Here is a 16,065-nt window from a genome sequence, read left to right on the forward strand (position 1 = left end):
ATAATATTTTAAAGAAAGTTGGAGCGAAGGGACTGTTTTTCTTCATATCAACAAGATTTTTGGGGTAGAGGTCATTCCAAATTAGCCAGACTTTGAATTTTATTTCCATCTAGTGATATTTAGCCTTCCTTCTCATCAAAATAAGGTTGACTAACCTTCCGTGATGCAATTAAATGTCCTTGAAACTGTGTGCACACAAATAGAAGGAAACGTACTAAGTAAATGCACTGCCAAATAGCCTTATGGTCTCAAGGAAGTATATATGGCTGTTCTCTTCTGTCAAGAGGCTCCACCTTGCTCCCACTGATCTCAGTTATGGATCTGCGCATGTTCTTACTGCTGTCAGAAAGAATTTTTTACTCATCCATCACCCTGACTTCAGTCTTTAGATCTGTATTTTCTCTGACTGACACATAACATTTTTTAAACTAATGTGTTGAGAAAAACTAATTAGGCCTGTGTACTGGTTTGGGCTGGGATAGAGTTAATTTTCTTCATAGCAGATTATATGGGGCTGTGGATCTGTGACCAAACCACTGTTGATAACACGGGGATGTTTTAGCTATTGCTGAGTAGCATCAAGGTCTTTTCTGTTTCCCATCCCACCCCACCAGCAAGCAGGCTGGGGGTGCACAAGAAGTTGGGAGTAGACACAGCCAGGACAGATGACCCCAACTGAGCAGAGGGATATCCCATGCCATATGACGTTGTGCTTAGCAATAAAAGCTGGGGGAAGAAGGAGAAAGGGGGGACATTTGGAGTGATGGTGTTTGTCTTCCCAAGTCACCATTAAGTGGGATGGAGCCCTGCTTTCCTGGAGATGCCTGAACACCTGCCTGCCAATGGGAAGCAGGGAATGAATTCCTTATTGTGCTTTGTTTTACCTGTTAGTCTGACTTTATCTCAAAGCATGAGTTTTCTCACTTTTGCTCTTCTGATTCTCTCCCCCATCCCACTGGAGGGAAGTGAGTGAGTGGCTGTGTGGGGCTGAGCTGCCTATTGGGGTTAACCTACAACATACTGCTTTGTGGCAATAATACCACATAATTTACGACACCAAGCACTTACAGCATGAATGATAAAAACATCAGAATTCATACTACTACTCAGGAATATCTCATTTTCATCAGATAAGGGCAAAGGGATAACACATTAACCAATACTAAGAAAATCATTTTGCAAGGCAAAATGTCCTTCTCTGAGAGAGACAAGGATATGTCAGTAACCACAGTATAAGCTGAGAAGAACCAGGACGTGGTTTAGCTGAGTAGAGAAAGAAGGCATCCATCACCCAGGTATATGAGTCTGGAAGAATCTGCAGGGTCAGGAAATGTGAAGACTTTTATGAGAGGCAGCAACTGAAGATGCAAGGTTGTGGCCTGAAATGACATGGCAAATGTCTATTCTCCACAGCGATTGAGAAAGGTGCGATAGGGAGAGCTTGTGGAAGGAGATGAAGAAATTTGCTTCAGCCATGAGGAGCTCACTGAGGTGGTGACCAGACACTGCCAAGGAGATATCAGTTTGTGTTTTCAGTTTGAATGGAAGTGGATAAGTCTGGATCAGAAATGGACTTGTGAATTTCAGCACAGAGGCAGCAGTTGAATTCATGCCCTGCAGTCAGTAGGTCAGGTAGGTTAAGGAAGGGATGGAGTCCCTGAGATCTGTTTGAAGAGAAATCAATGGAGAAATTGGCATGAGTGACGCCAGTGGAACTGCAGCAGGCAGCCCAGCACCGACTCGGAGATGAACTCCAGGCAGCAAGAGTAAACAGGACTCTCAGCATGCTTACAGATAAGAGGGAGAAGGGGGATGAGATGGTAGTTGTGGAGGCAAGCAGGTTCGATGTGTGTTTTTAAAAGGGAGAGATTAAACACAGACTTGTTTTGAGAGGAGGGAGAAGCCAAGGCAAATGACAATGTACAGAGAGGAGTAGCAAAAGAGGTAAGCAAGCACCGGGGAGAGGAGAAGACGGAATAACTGGTTCCGCTTAACGCTTGCATCCGTCTTGCAGATCAAAACTGTGCTAATTTGGGAAGCAGTTTATATAATCCATAAAAACGCATTTTATTAGCTTTTTTTTTGCTTTGAATCACTGACTTCTAAAGAATGAGAACAGCCATAAATGCTGTTGTCTCCACAGGCAGCAATTTGGAAATAGAAGATGCATGGTTACATGATAAGTGTATTTTCTTCATAAAAAATGTTTGCAAATCAGGTTTAAAATAAGGGAAAAATAACTTGAAAATATTCTGCACTTCAGAAAATAATAAAATGTCTTCTTATTTTCCCCTGGTAGGCCACGCAATGCAGATTACTTTATGCAGGAAGCTAAACGGAAGAAGCATAAAGCAGATGCAATGGTGAGAACATTTTCTTTCCAGTTATGTTGCTCCAAATTATTTTTGTAATGCAGTTTCTTCATCAGTGCAGTATTGCTGGGGTAATTATAAAATCTATTATAAGGATGACTAGGCTTGTTAAATTAAGAAATGTTTATATAATCAAATGTTCATAGCCCAATAAACTATGACTTAACAAATAATGACTTACTGAGATAAAGGCCTGGATAAATAAAACTTTCCATTTATTCCTTTGCTTTAATTAGTAACTATAGTAATGGAGGCTGTGTAAGGGATCCACATACCTCTCTTCTCAGTTTAACTAGCTGGCTAGTTCCTATAATTGTATCCCCAAATTTGGTCTGGTGGCTGAGGTATTTGTACTTTTTTTTAAGAGCTTTTGCTCTTCAGTACCAAAAGAATGCTGTTTTCATAGCAGATGTTTCCTAACATAACCAGAAGCACACAAGGAATCTGTGTAACCCTAGAGGAACACCTTTCACACAAAGGACTGCTGCAACAGATTCTTGGCCCCTGCTTTCACCTGTCTTACAGCGTAGCCAGTAAGAAAAAGGGGAATCTGAGATGAAGCACTAAAGAGATGCTCGTCTTTCCAAACAAATGGGTGCAACGAAGTACGCAGCGCTCCAGGAGAGCTCTGCTTGGCCGTCTCTCAGCTTTCTCCAAGGCTACGTTTGTCCAGCACTATGAATAAACTAGCACAGCCTTAAAAACATCAGACCTCTGGGATGGCAGACACGATATATGGAGTGGGACCCTCCATTAATATGGCTGTCTTGCAGGTGGGAGTAGCTGCAGTCCTGCCTTGCTCGGTCAGACAGACGCTTTGTTGTCACAGCAGCAAGAAAGAAGAAAGGTGGCTCGAGCCTCTGTTTCTTCACCTCTATTCCTCAGCTGCGCAGAATGTAAAAAGGCCAAGGAAGCAGAAGCAGGCCCTTTATTTAGGCCAGTAATGCCGAGTTTTACACTCTACCTGAGTTTATTAGCGCAAATTTTCACGGTTTATTCAGTTCCATATTACTCCAAAGTGAGTCTTAAATCAGAAAATATTGTGGAGAAGTACAAATGGTGCATTTTAGTGTGTTGCTTTAAACAGAATGGAAAAGATCACTTAATATGCAAAGGAATTTCTTAGCCTGAAGAGAAATGTTTTTATGGTAGACTCCCAGAAACAGGAGGTGCAAGCATTATTCTCTGCTCTGCCATAAGTTTCCTGCATGAAAATCATCTAGGCACAGTTTAAATAGCCTCCCATCAGTATTAGGTGATTGAAATATCCTTCCCATTCAGCTTCCCTACACCGTGGACCAGCACCTTACTTACACCTTGTGAATCGCCCTTTGCAGGTACTTCCTCTCCCTCCTTGACCATGTAGGGATCCTGGAGGAATTTCCATATTGCCAAAGTGCCTCCAGGTACTTTGAATCATCTTGGCTGGGCTCGGTACCTCCTACTTTGGCACTGCAATACCTAACATAGGCACTTCGAGTGATCAGCCTGAAAATTACTCTAAGTCTCTCTGCTCCTTAGTTCCCCACCTGTGAAATTGGGATAATAGCACTTCCACCCGCACAAGAGCATCGGGGAGAGAAATATAATAAAAAGTTTGTGAAGTTCTCCAGCATGATCGCAATGGGAGTCATATAAGAACCTAAAATAGATTGAAGCCAGTGTGCCATTCCAAAGTTACTATTTAAAATTTTTATCCCTTGGAAAAGAATAAGGTCCATTAACCTTTCACTGTGTGCATCAGATTTCAACCAAATGCATCCAGTCCATTAATGGGCTTTATGTACCGCAGGAGTTCTGACTGAAGGAAAGAGAAGGCAGGACAGAGAGGTATTAGTATGATTCATCTCTATCTACATCAAAAATGAAATTCTGAGACCAGATAAGCGGTATGTAAGTGTACACATATGAACATTATCTGCATGTTTGCATATAACTATCATTGAGGACATATATGCACGTATATCCATAAAAGTACACAAATACACATACACAGAGTCAAAGAAATACTGAAAATAGGAGAAGAAATGGGGCAAGGAAGAAGAATGGCAGAAGAAGCTGAGGGAGCAGAGCAGTCCCTGGAAGAGGAGGAGGATACAGAAAGCAACTTCCTGACAGGAGAAGAGTGTAGTCAAGCAGTGCTGAAAATGGTAGGGATAAAGAAGACCTGAGAACAGAGATGAGCCTTTAAACAAGAGTTAGCAGTCCGAGTATTTAATTCTCATTCCCTTAGTTCAAGATGATCATTACCTTTCTTTGTTGAGTGATGAAAAACGGTATTTGCAAAGATGTGTGAAACCTTTTTTAATGGAAGTTGGAACAAAAGGCCTGATGAGTTTGTGGAATTTCCAGCACTGAAGAGCTTTGGCAAATATCTGTCAGGAGTGTCCTAGGCAGAGTTGATCTTTCTTCAGACACGAGAGTGTGGAACAAATAACATCTTGTAGCTTTTTTCAGCTCTGCTTTCTGTGTCTTAGCGTTTTCACTGGTGCACAGGGTTTGAAGGGTTTTAGCTTTCTTGTAGGAAAAATTGTGAAGCTGAAGATATACCAACTCGTGTCAAGTTTACAATTCACGTTGAGAAAAATCCCATCAAATGTAACCATGTCTTGATGATTACGCTATTTCTCTGTGTCCTTATTTTTTCCCTCTAGGTGGAAAAGTTTGGAAAGGCACTGAATTATGCAGAAGCAGCACTATCGTTTATTGAGTGTGGAAATGCAATGGAACAAGGCCCAATGGAATCTAAATCCCCTTATACAATGTATTCAGAAACAGTTGAACTCATCAGGTAGGAAGGGAGGAGATGACCTCAGGGGTTACTCTCTCTGTGCAAACATGCTCATCTACATCATCACATAATTCCCTAGATAGAGTAGAAGGGGAGAAGTGAGGTCTTCCCAAGTGCCTGGTCAGTCATATGTAATGTGTATGTATTTTCTGTGATTTCTATGGAAATTAAATCAGGAAACTGCGTAGAATGGAGAAAAAAAAAAAAAACCACAAAAAAAAAACCACCAAAAAACCCACAAAGCTTTTCATATTAGTTGAGTTTCAAATTACTTCAAGAGTTAAGAAACTGATATAATATGATATGTCCCGTGCTACTCAAAAGAGAAAAATAATAACACATAATACCAAAACGTTCTCATGGAGTGGTAGTTTGCAAAATGTTGTGAAGTGTTTAAGGCTGCAGTTTAAAGGTTACCTGAGGGAAGATGTGAGCAGTGATAGAAAAATAGACACTCAAGGTCCATTTGGTGGGTATGTTCCTGCTGTAGGCAGTAGAGTCCCAAAAGCCGTCCAGCTCACACTAAAGGTACCCCTACATTTAGGGATACCCCTTCATGGCTCTCCAAACAGGTCAGTCTAGAATTCAGTCCCACCTGCAGTCCCTGTGAAGACAGTTTGTCTCCTAAGTCCTTTTCTCCGTTATAGTTGTTAGTAAGGGTTAACATTATTGACAGTGTCAGAGCCCAGCCACACTAGCGGAGAAAGCTGCACTGTCAGTGACCATGGCATCATTCTGCAGGACAGTCAACCACACAGCGCTCGTCAGGACTAAGTTCATAGGAAGGAAAACATTTTAATTTTTAATCATATTCATAATGAAGCAAAGCTTCTAAAGCAATTGCATTCTTTTGGACTTGGTGTTGACGTGAATGTTGTCCTGCATGTTAACAATTCCATTGGCATTTTATTCCACTTAGGGCTGTCTTCTCGTGCATTTCAGTGGACTGAGGCCAGCTTTCTAACGGGAAGGTTGTTAAACAAAATCAGATATTTTTTTCAGTAAGAGAATAGTACATCCCATCTCTGCAATTCTTCCCTTCCTTTTTTTCAAAAGGCAGAAAGCTCTTTCTTTGTCTGCCCTGTCATTTCTCACGGTACTAAATATATGGTCCTAACTCTGGAAATGAATTTTGCTTGCAGATCCATAGCTTTCAATAATGCGCGTAGCTGTGGTTGTGTTGTGGTGTGAATTGCTGTTGATCTCACTTGCTGCAGCTCAGAAAAATAAGAGGTTTGCTAGGTATGCCGGTTGAAACAAAATGTTCATATCAAATCTTTGCACAGATATCAGGATTAAAGTTTGAAAGCAAAGATAAGAAAGAAACACAAGCAGCTAATTATGGGGAACAGGTATTTTTCTGGAAGCGAGCCCGGAACTGCTGTGTGTTGTCCTAACCTTGTCCATTGTTCAGGTATTCAGCTGGAAGCTGAGATTTCCAGAAACTAATTCGTGATTGCATAGCACATCCACTCTTGAAACAGCAGTGCTACCTCTGTAGATGTTTAATATTTATAGAATTTGAATGTAATGTCATACGAGCAAAAATAGCTCTGAGCCACATGTTCCCCCTCTGCTGTGCACTGCTCGGAGGAGCAAATCTGGGTAGACACGCTCAGAACTGGCAGGGTGAGGGCAGCACCAGCTTCAAGGCAGGCTGTCGTCTGCCTTCAAACGCTGTGAAAACCTTTCTGCGTGAACCCTGTGAAACTGGGTCTCCACAACAGCGGCGGTTATTTTGGTAGGACAGCATCACCTCGCCAGCGAGGCTCCCCTCTGGACTGACGGATGTTCAAGGGAGTTACTGCTGTATAAAGAGCACAGGGAGGCAGTGCTAGAAGCAAAATAGCTCTGAAACACAAGCAGAAAAAGCGCGTGTATGTCTGGTAACTTGAGCAAATATGTGTAAGGGAGCAGATCAAATGACATTGGCCAGCTTAGCTCTCTGATCAGTAATATAAAACTGTCTCAGTTAACTCACATTGGCTTTTTTCCTTTTGCTTAAGGTATGCGGTGAGACTAAAAACCCACTCAGGCCCCAACGCCACTCCAGAAGACAAACAGCTGGCAGCATTATGGTTAGTAGATCAAGACTTCCTCAAAAGGCTTCTTTTCTGCAGTGAGCCAGCTCTTGAAAATCAGATGCTGGCTGCGGCCAGATAGGATTATGTTGTCTTTTGAAATTAAGGGAATACGTTCTGCTCCGGGAAGGTGCAGCCCTTGTATCACTGTACCAGGTCTGCATTCTGTCTCTGTAAATAAGCAATTCATACTTATTGACTGTGACAGGTCAGCTATGGTACGTCAGCGTAATTAATTTTTAAATGCCTGATGGTTTGTTGTGTTTATGAGTGATGTACTTTTCTACCAATAGCTCGGTAATTTCTTTTGTGGCTGACATTTTAGGCTCAATAATCATAAATTATATTTACATTATATGAAGGGAGATACGGTGATGGTGATAATTAAGCCTCTTGGATTACCTTCTAAATTGAGATTTCTAGATATGTGTGCACACACCTTAGATTCTATAGGATGGCTGCTCATTGCTAGTAAAATACTAAAATGTTATTAAAATCAAATTTTAATTTAATGTCTATGTAGTTAATACATAAAATACCTATTACATGGTTACTGATTCTCAGTAAGTGGACATTTACAATCAGCAAGTGTGTTTTTAACACCTATTAACCATCTGTTAAAAATCCAAACGAAATGCATCTTTAGCCTCCATAAATAAGGAGTCCTAATTAATTATTTGTATAAAAAGGAACAAAATATTCAGAGATGCAAATTTTTTTTTTAAATGCCCATTCTTTGTCACTGGTTTACCGTGCCGTCAGGAGGAGCGCGGCATGCATTCATGGGAATTGTTTTAAAAACACTTAGGTGGGAAAAGGACTAAAGAATGGCTTGAAAAAAATATAATAATAATAATAAAGCCATATTCCGAAGGGTTGCTCAGAACTGCCGGAGCGCTTCGGCGTGTGTGGAACCGCATCCAAATTCACGGAGCCGCTGCATCTGTTTCAGCAGAAAGGTCAACGCGAGGGAAAGCAGACGGTGCCTTCTCTGGGCGATGAATAGCAATCTTAACTCACCGTCTGCCAGCCAGCAGATGAGCTGCCACCATTTGCATATGTGCTGTACCTGTGAAGGTGACAGAGGGAGAGTTATGGTGGCTGCGAGGCCACCGCATCCCCCTTGGCTGCTCCCTGCGCCCGCCGGGCGGGCTGCCAGCTCCCCGCCGCAGCCGGCGCCGCTTCTCCTGAGGAGAGACTGTCCTCCAGCGGACAAAGGCAGAAATTCACCTTCTGCTTTCAGTTCGGGAGGCAAACCGGCTGCGAAAACCGGGCTGGGATTTTTTTTTTTTTATAGATATATTTTTTTTATTTTTTTTTTTCAAGAGCAATTTGCTAATTCGAGGGGTTTGCTGAGGTTTGGAGATGGGAAGCACTTTGCGCTTCCAAACTCAAAGGCATCTTCTGCTGCTTCAGGCTGCCTCCGAGACTAAATACCCCTTTTTAAAATAAGGCCTCCGCTGCCAAAGGAAAAGCAAAACACGCCAGATTTTTGCTTTGAAAGCTGTGTCACTGTGGGGCAATCCCACACCTGCCCATCAAAAAGCTTGCTGGGAAGAGGTGGTGGTGATTCTTGATTCAGAAAACAGACTGGTACACCTGAAGCCAATAGCGAAGAAGAGTTTGTGTGTCCTGAATGCTGATTATCAGTTATTGTGATGTATAATTATAGTTAATAGCTATTACTCTCATTTAATTACATAGCATTAAAGGTGTGTGGCACTCTGCAGACCAGCGAGGAGCATGGGGGCAGTCACTTCCAGTACAGCACATGGGGTTTTTCAGCCCACTGCTGGTTTCATCTGGGGAATAAATCAGGCAGGTGGCCTAGGAATAGCCTCCGCGGTCCAATACAATCTCTATTCTGGTTTCCCACGGAGGAGCTTGGCCAGTAAAATCTGGGCGGGTCAGAGGTTTCCCTGTTTCCCGGCTATCTCTAGCTGCTGGAAGAGACCGCTGGGTGTATACAAAATGCACCCATTATAACTCTAGTTCAATATCCAGGCTCCAGACTGTTGCAATAAGATACCCCAAAAGGCTGCCTTTATATTTACAAAAAGAAATTAAAAAAAAAGTATGCATATGTTGAATTCCAAGCCTGTAATGACCTTTTCACAGGAGAGACCTTTGGTCAAGTGTGCAGACTTCAAGTCAGAATCAAGGCCTGGGAACCCAACCCTGCAAACCCTTCTGAGTATAGTTTCTTTAGTACCCCACTGGTAGCGTTTGTCAGTGTGACCTTCCCTGGCCGTAATAGCTTGCCTTGCTCATGAATCCATGGCAAAGTGTGAAGTACTGTAAACAAATGGTGATAAAAACCATAAGCAAGGTGCTATCAGCCTTCCACTCTGTTAGTTTGAGAATTCAAGATAATCAGTTGGGATTTCTGTTCAGGGGACATGCTTTACCTTCTGCTCTCCCTTTTGTTCCAGTTACCGCTGCCTGGCCCTTCTGTACTGGAGGATGTTCCGACTCAAGAGAGACCACGCGGTCAAGTATTCGAAAGCGCTTATTGAGTATTTCAAGGTGCATTTTTTATGACATGTTTTTAGATCAGTGTGTCATGATAGGAAATACAGCATCTCACTAAAACAATAGCTGTGCTGGGCTTAGTTCTTCCCCAGTGAAGTCAGTAGAGTTTTACCACAGACTCCCATGGCAACACCTGATCTCTAGTCAGTTCTGCTGTCTTCACAAGGTCCCCTCCTTGCAAAACACACACCATGTCCCTTCATGAAGGGTAAGAAATATATTGTATGAACAAACAGGTATTTTCAGATTATTCCTGGTCGATTGTCTAGTGCTATCCAGTTCTCTTGCAAATAGGTTTTGCAGATTTTGCTCTAACAATCCTTTCCAGGATTACACTTCCCACTAGACTACCTGTGAGTTGAAGACTTTGATCTAGGTCAGTCCTCAGGTGCAGGGCTTCCATGTAGCAGCATCAATAGGTGGGACAGGAACTGGCAAACAGCCCACACTGACTTCACTGGGAGTTCTATGAAAATGTTGGAGGGCAACCAAACCGCTTGCCGTGTACTTGACACAGCAATGCTGGTTTCCCTGTCCTGCTTTGCTTTGCCTGCTACTGCATCCATTTTCCACTCTCTGCCAGGTCCAGACCCTGGTTATTTTGGATAAGACAGGAAGTCATTCAAAGTATTCTGATATATTTTATTTGACAGGCAACCTTTCTCTGGAAAGTATCTCAGGAACAAAACCTTTCAGGTGGAGGTCACCTAGCAGTTAGTCCATCCAGCATTTCATCTCCAAACACAAAACTAGCTTTCATCTTTCTAATTAAGAAAATAATATGTACATACAAGTATACACACGTACAAGCTTTACAAAGTACAAGCTTAAAGACAAACTCCTTTGAGGGACCTGAACAGACATTTGTCTTTGAACAGAGTTCTCATCTGTTGGGTTTTTTTGCAAAGGGAGGTACCTTGAAATGAAAAACATCCATCCTTTGACATTTTGTTAATAATAAAATTCAAATACAAGCATGAATGCTCATGACCAGATTCTGAACACATGAAGACGGTGGAGGAAATTGACAGATCTGTTATTGTCAAACTGAAATTGAAGTCACTGTAATTGCTTCTAAAAATTTAGCAATATGTAATTCAACATGTTATGTTTCTCTAACAACGACTTGATTTCAGGGGAAAGAAATACGTGCCTATTACAGCACTTTATTTTTCTTTACCAGTTCAGAGAATACCTGCATTAAGAACGGGCTGGTCAGGCTTTCAGCCATGTAAAATGTCTCCTACTAGCAGACAGAAACTGTTTCACAGCAAACATAAAATGGACTTATACTCTGCTATAGCCAAGATGAGCTTGGTTTTTTGCAGAGCTCCTGCTGATATAATGATAGTGTAGCTTCACATTAGAAAGTATTCTCACCTTTGAGAGTAAAAATGGAAAAAAAATCCATTTGCTATAATTTTCAGTGGAAAACAAGCCAATTCTCCACTCATTTCATATTTGGTATCTAAAAGCTTTCAAAGCCAAGTGACGTGAAATGCTGACTGCATTAAGAACTTCCACATATATTATCAATCAAAGAAAGATTTTAAACCTTGTCACACACACTTGCAGGGAAAATTAGACATGCTTTTCTTTTAGAAAAGAAAAAAAAATATTATTTAAATCTCCTTTTAAGTATTTTATTTCCATTATAAAAAAAACTAATGCAGCAGAGAATTAAAAACAAGCCACAGGTATTCAGGGCGCAGACACATTTTAAAGCATAAAGAAACCAGGAGAATGGGTACTAGTAAGCAAAGTAGGATAAGAAATCGTCCCTTGCAACATTACACTCTTTAGAATCCTTACCCCTACCTTTCTGGTGCAGAACTGAGAGGAAGCTTGAGTAATACACCTAAAACATGAGAAAAAAAGCTATGGGAAGTTGTACGGTAAGGCAGAGGCTGGTTATATTTACAGGAGTAGTATCCTTGACTTCACTTCCATTTTCATATTTTTCTGCTTCCAACTCTGTAAGTAAATAACACATATTCAGTTTCCATTACACTAGAAAGATGAAGGCCAGTAGTTCTGAGACAGATCAGAAAAGAAAAGAAAAAAAAAAAAAAGCAACTTTTCTGTAAGAGGAGCAAATGCTGAGGATTCCCAGCTTGGTTCTATTTAGGATGGTAAAAGAGAACTTTTCATTTTTTCCCTTTCACACCTCAGCCTTTCCTGCCAATAAAGAGAAAAAGAAAACCCATTGAAGGAACAACCCCCTATGGGACACTCCAGAGCTTATTTTTCATACCACTTACCTGGGATGTGGAAGGCCCGGTGTCAAAATGCAGGAAGAATGCCAGGGCGCACACAGCACTGATGTGATCACTGCTAAAACACAGCCAGTGTTGGTGTGCGCATGAAAGATGTGGGAACACAAGAAGCAGTTCAGAGGACACGTCAAAACTGAGAAAACACACTCAGGAGATGTGTCCAGCTTACTGCAGAACAGGTTAAGAGAAGATGTGATCATTGCGTATATGGAAACAGAGCTGATAATACCAGGTGGCATACAGTATTGCTGGAACTGGACCAACAAAATCCAAAAGCTAGCACTGAAGTTACAAAAATTAAGTCTTGAAACCCTGAAACAGAATCTGTTTTCCTAACTGTGAGGCCTGCTAAACATCAGATGCAGGGCACAGGAGAACAAGGAGGATAAATAGTGTCTTAGGATTTCTATATGCCTAGCTGTCCTTTTTTTTAAAAAAAAAATAATTTTGCTTCTGGTAAAAGTTCTATGATTCATGGAAAAGGGAAATTGCAGATTGAATGTCCTGGAGGATTACTCCTGGCCTTGGAATCTGTGAAGCTCTGAAGCCCCTTGTTTTATCATTTTTCCTTCCTAAGCCATGGGAGACTGAGAGTGTTTGTACTGCTGTTAACGCTTGTAACTCCTGCAGCTTGCAACACCTGCAGCCTTGTATTTAAACAATATCCATAAACAGATCTTGAGCTGCAGGACTTCACTTGGTCTCCTGTGGTTGGCAGGAAGGAACAGTTGTTCCCCAGCACACAATTACCTGGATGTATGGATGGTTTCAGGGAAGGCTGCAAGGAGGTCACTTTCCTCTGAAGAATTAGAAACCGGCCATTGCTGAATATGAGGCTGCAGATGGGATGGATCAGAAAAGTTCTGTTTCTTAGACTTCTGGTTTTTACATCCTTCTTTCTCACAGGCCCAGGACTAAATCAGTCACTGCACTTGGGAGAGGGGAGGAGTTTTTCCACAGGTCAAATGGGCAGGAACCTGCCAGTAAATTCCCATCAGCTCTCGTAGATTAACTATGAGAATAATTTTAGCAATTCAGTTTCCATTACTGCGGACACATGAATTTCTCCTGCTCTGTAAACATAGTGCTTGTGCAAGGTAGTCTTTCCTCAAACAATGAAATTCTTTAGCCTAAGCACAGTATACCAGTGAGAGTCTTAATGACTGCAGGTATACAAGAGATCACGCTAAACGATCTCATGTCCCCTTCTCGGGAACCCTTCATCTTGAAAAACCACCAGTCTACAAGAGCAGTCTCTCTGGCCCTGTGAATGGTGCCGTATTCAGACCAATGGGAACAGCTCCAAGAGGAGCAATCGTGAGAGAGATTCATACACCCGGTGGTTAAAATGCCCACCTGAGCTGAGGGAGCCTCCGATTCACATCCCTGGGGTCAGCCAGGGTCCTAGGAGAATGACATTTTTCTTTGGGGGCAGGAGAGTAGGAGGAAATCCTTCTGGTTTTCTCTGGCACAAGAAATTCCAGCCTAAACCTCACAAAGGGTCCTGGCAGCGCTTTCTTCTGAACTCCCAGGATTTCTGTGAAAAGTTTCGGTTTCAACTAACATATTTTCCTAATCATCCCTCATCCCAGGATGTTTAATAGACTGTGATTTGAGTCTGTGCTGCAGCGCTGCTTCATCACAACACCAAACTAGGCTGAGTGGGTTTATTGCATCATGAGACTCAACTACTTCTATCTGCACAATTTTTTCTTTACATTACTTTTGTGCTGTTTAATGGTCTTCACTTCATAGTATTATATAAATTATATGCATTGTGAATTATTTTTTTCCTTTACAGAATTCGTCAAAAGCTGCCCAGAACCCATCTCCTTGGGGTGCCAGTGGAAAGTAAGTTGCACAGAGACTTACATCAGATTGGCAGTCAGAAATTCCATTTTCTTACCTGCAGTATGTTCTGATACTCTCACGTTTTTAATCACAACATCTTTTAAGTAACTGTATTAACATCTTTTTCCAGGAGCACAGGAACTCCATCACCCATGTCGCCTAGCCCTTCTCCAGTCAGCTCTGTAGGATCCCAGGGGAGCACAGGGGCCCCTTCCCCATCTCCTATCATCAGCATCCCACAGCGGATTCATCAGATGGCTGCCAACCACGTCAGCATCACCAACAGCATCCTGCACAGCTATGACTACTGGGAGATGGCTGACAACCTGGCCAAGGAAAACAGAGGTGAGTGAGTCAAGGCAACGGACTATTCTAGTAGTCCATCCTGATCAAATCACATGATTTTCATCAGAAAAAGAACTATTTTGATAGGAATCCTCTCTGCAAAGTAGGACTGTAGAGGTGATTTTTTTCTTCAGTCTGCTCCTAATCTGTTCCAAAACAGCCCCAAAAGGCAATTTTGATAGCTGTCTCGCTCAGAAGCATCTGATTTTTTTTTTCTATATTTGGCTGGTCGGGACTGGTGACAGACAGGTCACAGACATAGCTGTGGGTAGGATTCACTGCCATCTGTGTCATTCCAGAGAGAAAGGTTTGTGGGAGGCAAGGCAGGTCCCTGCCCCTCAAAGTCATGGAGCTGGATGGGCTGTGTTTAGCCAGACCATGCCAAAAAGCAGGAGCACGCTTCCTTTCTGCAGAAGGAATGAACAACCCCTAGCCCTCCCCCCATCCGAGCAGACACAGATGGGAACGAGGTGCCTCGCTCCCTCTTCAAAGCAAACTTCTCTCAGCTGAACTGGTTTCCATGAGCAAGTGCCTCAGCATCTGACTTGATGATAAAGTATTCCTTGGTTTTCAGGCTGATTTATGTATTTAAGGCAGGGACATGGGCAGGATTCAAATAAAACTGAGGACACCTAAGTGTAGGTGTGTATATATAAGTTTGGGGGCTAATCTCCAATTGCAGTTGATGGAGCTTTGTTCAATACAAACAGCAGAGCTTGGAGAGCTGTTCGGTTCTCCCTGAAGGGGACACAGGGATACAATTCAGTTGCTTAACCATAGCTGCCAAATGCCACTTGAGGCATCCTCACCTACGCTGTCACTCCAGAAGTCCCCTGTACATCCTGTGTTAGATTTGCCAGTCTGGGCTGTATGTATCAACTGCCTGAGGGCATCTCAAATGGGCACTGCATGCCTCTAAGTAGGTCACTGAATTTAGTCCTTAGTGGCTAGTTAGCCAAATTACTCTTTAGGCTGGGATGACCATGTTGTACGGGCCTCTATTTGTCTGTCACAGTAGCTTAGGTACCTAGCATATTTACAGATAGGCACTTGCGTGCAGACTTTTTGATTTAGTTGTCCTCAATCTCAAAAAAAATCTTGCCCAGCATATGTTTGCTTTATCAAGACTCAATGGAAATTAATGAAAAGCAAAGCCGAAGAACTCACTGTTTTGTTCTTTGGAAAGAAAATTGTTGTGCATCAGCCTGTAACATCATGAACCACAAGGCTTTAAAATTAATCTCACCAGCACTAAACTTTCATTCATTCCCATGAAATGTTCAGCTTGACTCAATTTGCAAGAGAATAAAATCTATTAAAGGATGACAAGTAGCAAATACAGCTTCGCTCTTCTGATGCTGATTTTTTTTTTTCCCCTGTAGATTTTTTTAACGACTTGGATGCATTGATGGGGCCTATCACCTTGCACAGCAGTATGGAGCATTTAGTTCAGTACACTCAACAAGGACTTCACTGGGTGCGGAATAGCGCCCACTTGTCATAATGACTGTGTGCCATTCACATGGACAGTATACCTTTCATGGATAATTCAGTTATTCTGGACACTGTGCTACAGAAATAGTCAACCACAGCATTGATCCAAACAAAGGTGAATATTTCTCCAATATCGAGCAAAATTTTTCTGAGTGTAGACATGTATGTGTGCATATGTACAATATACAATGACGTCTCTTCAGAATTAATTGCTCTGTACCACTCTCCAAACATTTTCATACACTAGAAACACTAGAAAGAACTGATCTTAATGCACAAAACGTACCCTTTCTATTCTTGTGCTGAAAAACTCAGAAACCAAA

The 16,065-nt window shown here is 42.0% G+C and overlaps 1 protein-coding gene across 1 annotated transcript in view; it reads left to right on the forward strand.

Moving 5' to 3' along the window:
• AFF3 (ALF transcription elongation factor 3) overlaps positions 1–15,752 on the forward strand; it is a 327,221-nt gene extending 311,469 nt beyond the window's left edge. Inside the window, exons 15-21 of the mRNA XM_054190585.1 lie at positions 2,300–2,363; positions 5,027–5,163; positions 7,170–7,241; positions 9,677–9,770; positions 13,854–13,903; positions 14,034–14,248; positions 15,631–15,752. Of these exons, the coding sequence (XP_054046560.1) occupies positions 2,300–2,363; positions 5,027–5,163; positions 7,170–7,241; positions 9,677–9,770; positions 13,854–13,903; positions 14,034–14,248; positions 15,631–15,752 (754 nt within the window). The remainder of the gene's footprint in view (positions 1–2,299; positions 2,364–5,026; positions 5,164–7,169; positions 7,242–9,676; positions 9,771–13,853; positions 13,904–14,033; positions 14,249–15,630) is intronic.
• The last annotated feature ends 313 nt before the right edge of the window (positions 15,753–16,065 follow it).

The sequence above is a fragment of the Rissa tridactyla genome, chromosome 1, assembly GCF_028500815.1.
Source record: "Rissa tridactyla isolate bRisTri1 chromosome 1, bRisTri1.patW.cur.20221130, whole genome shotgun sequence".
Taxonomy (NCBI): Eukaryota; Metazoa; Chordata; class Aves; order Charadriiformes; family Laridae; genus Rissa; species Rissa tridactyla.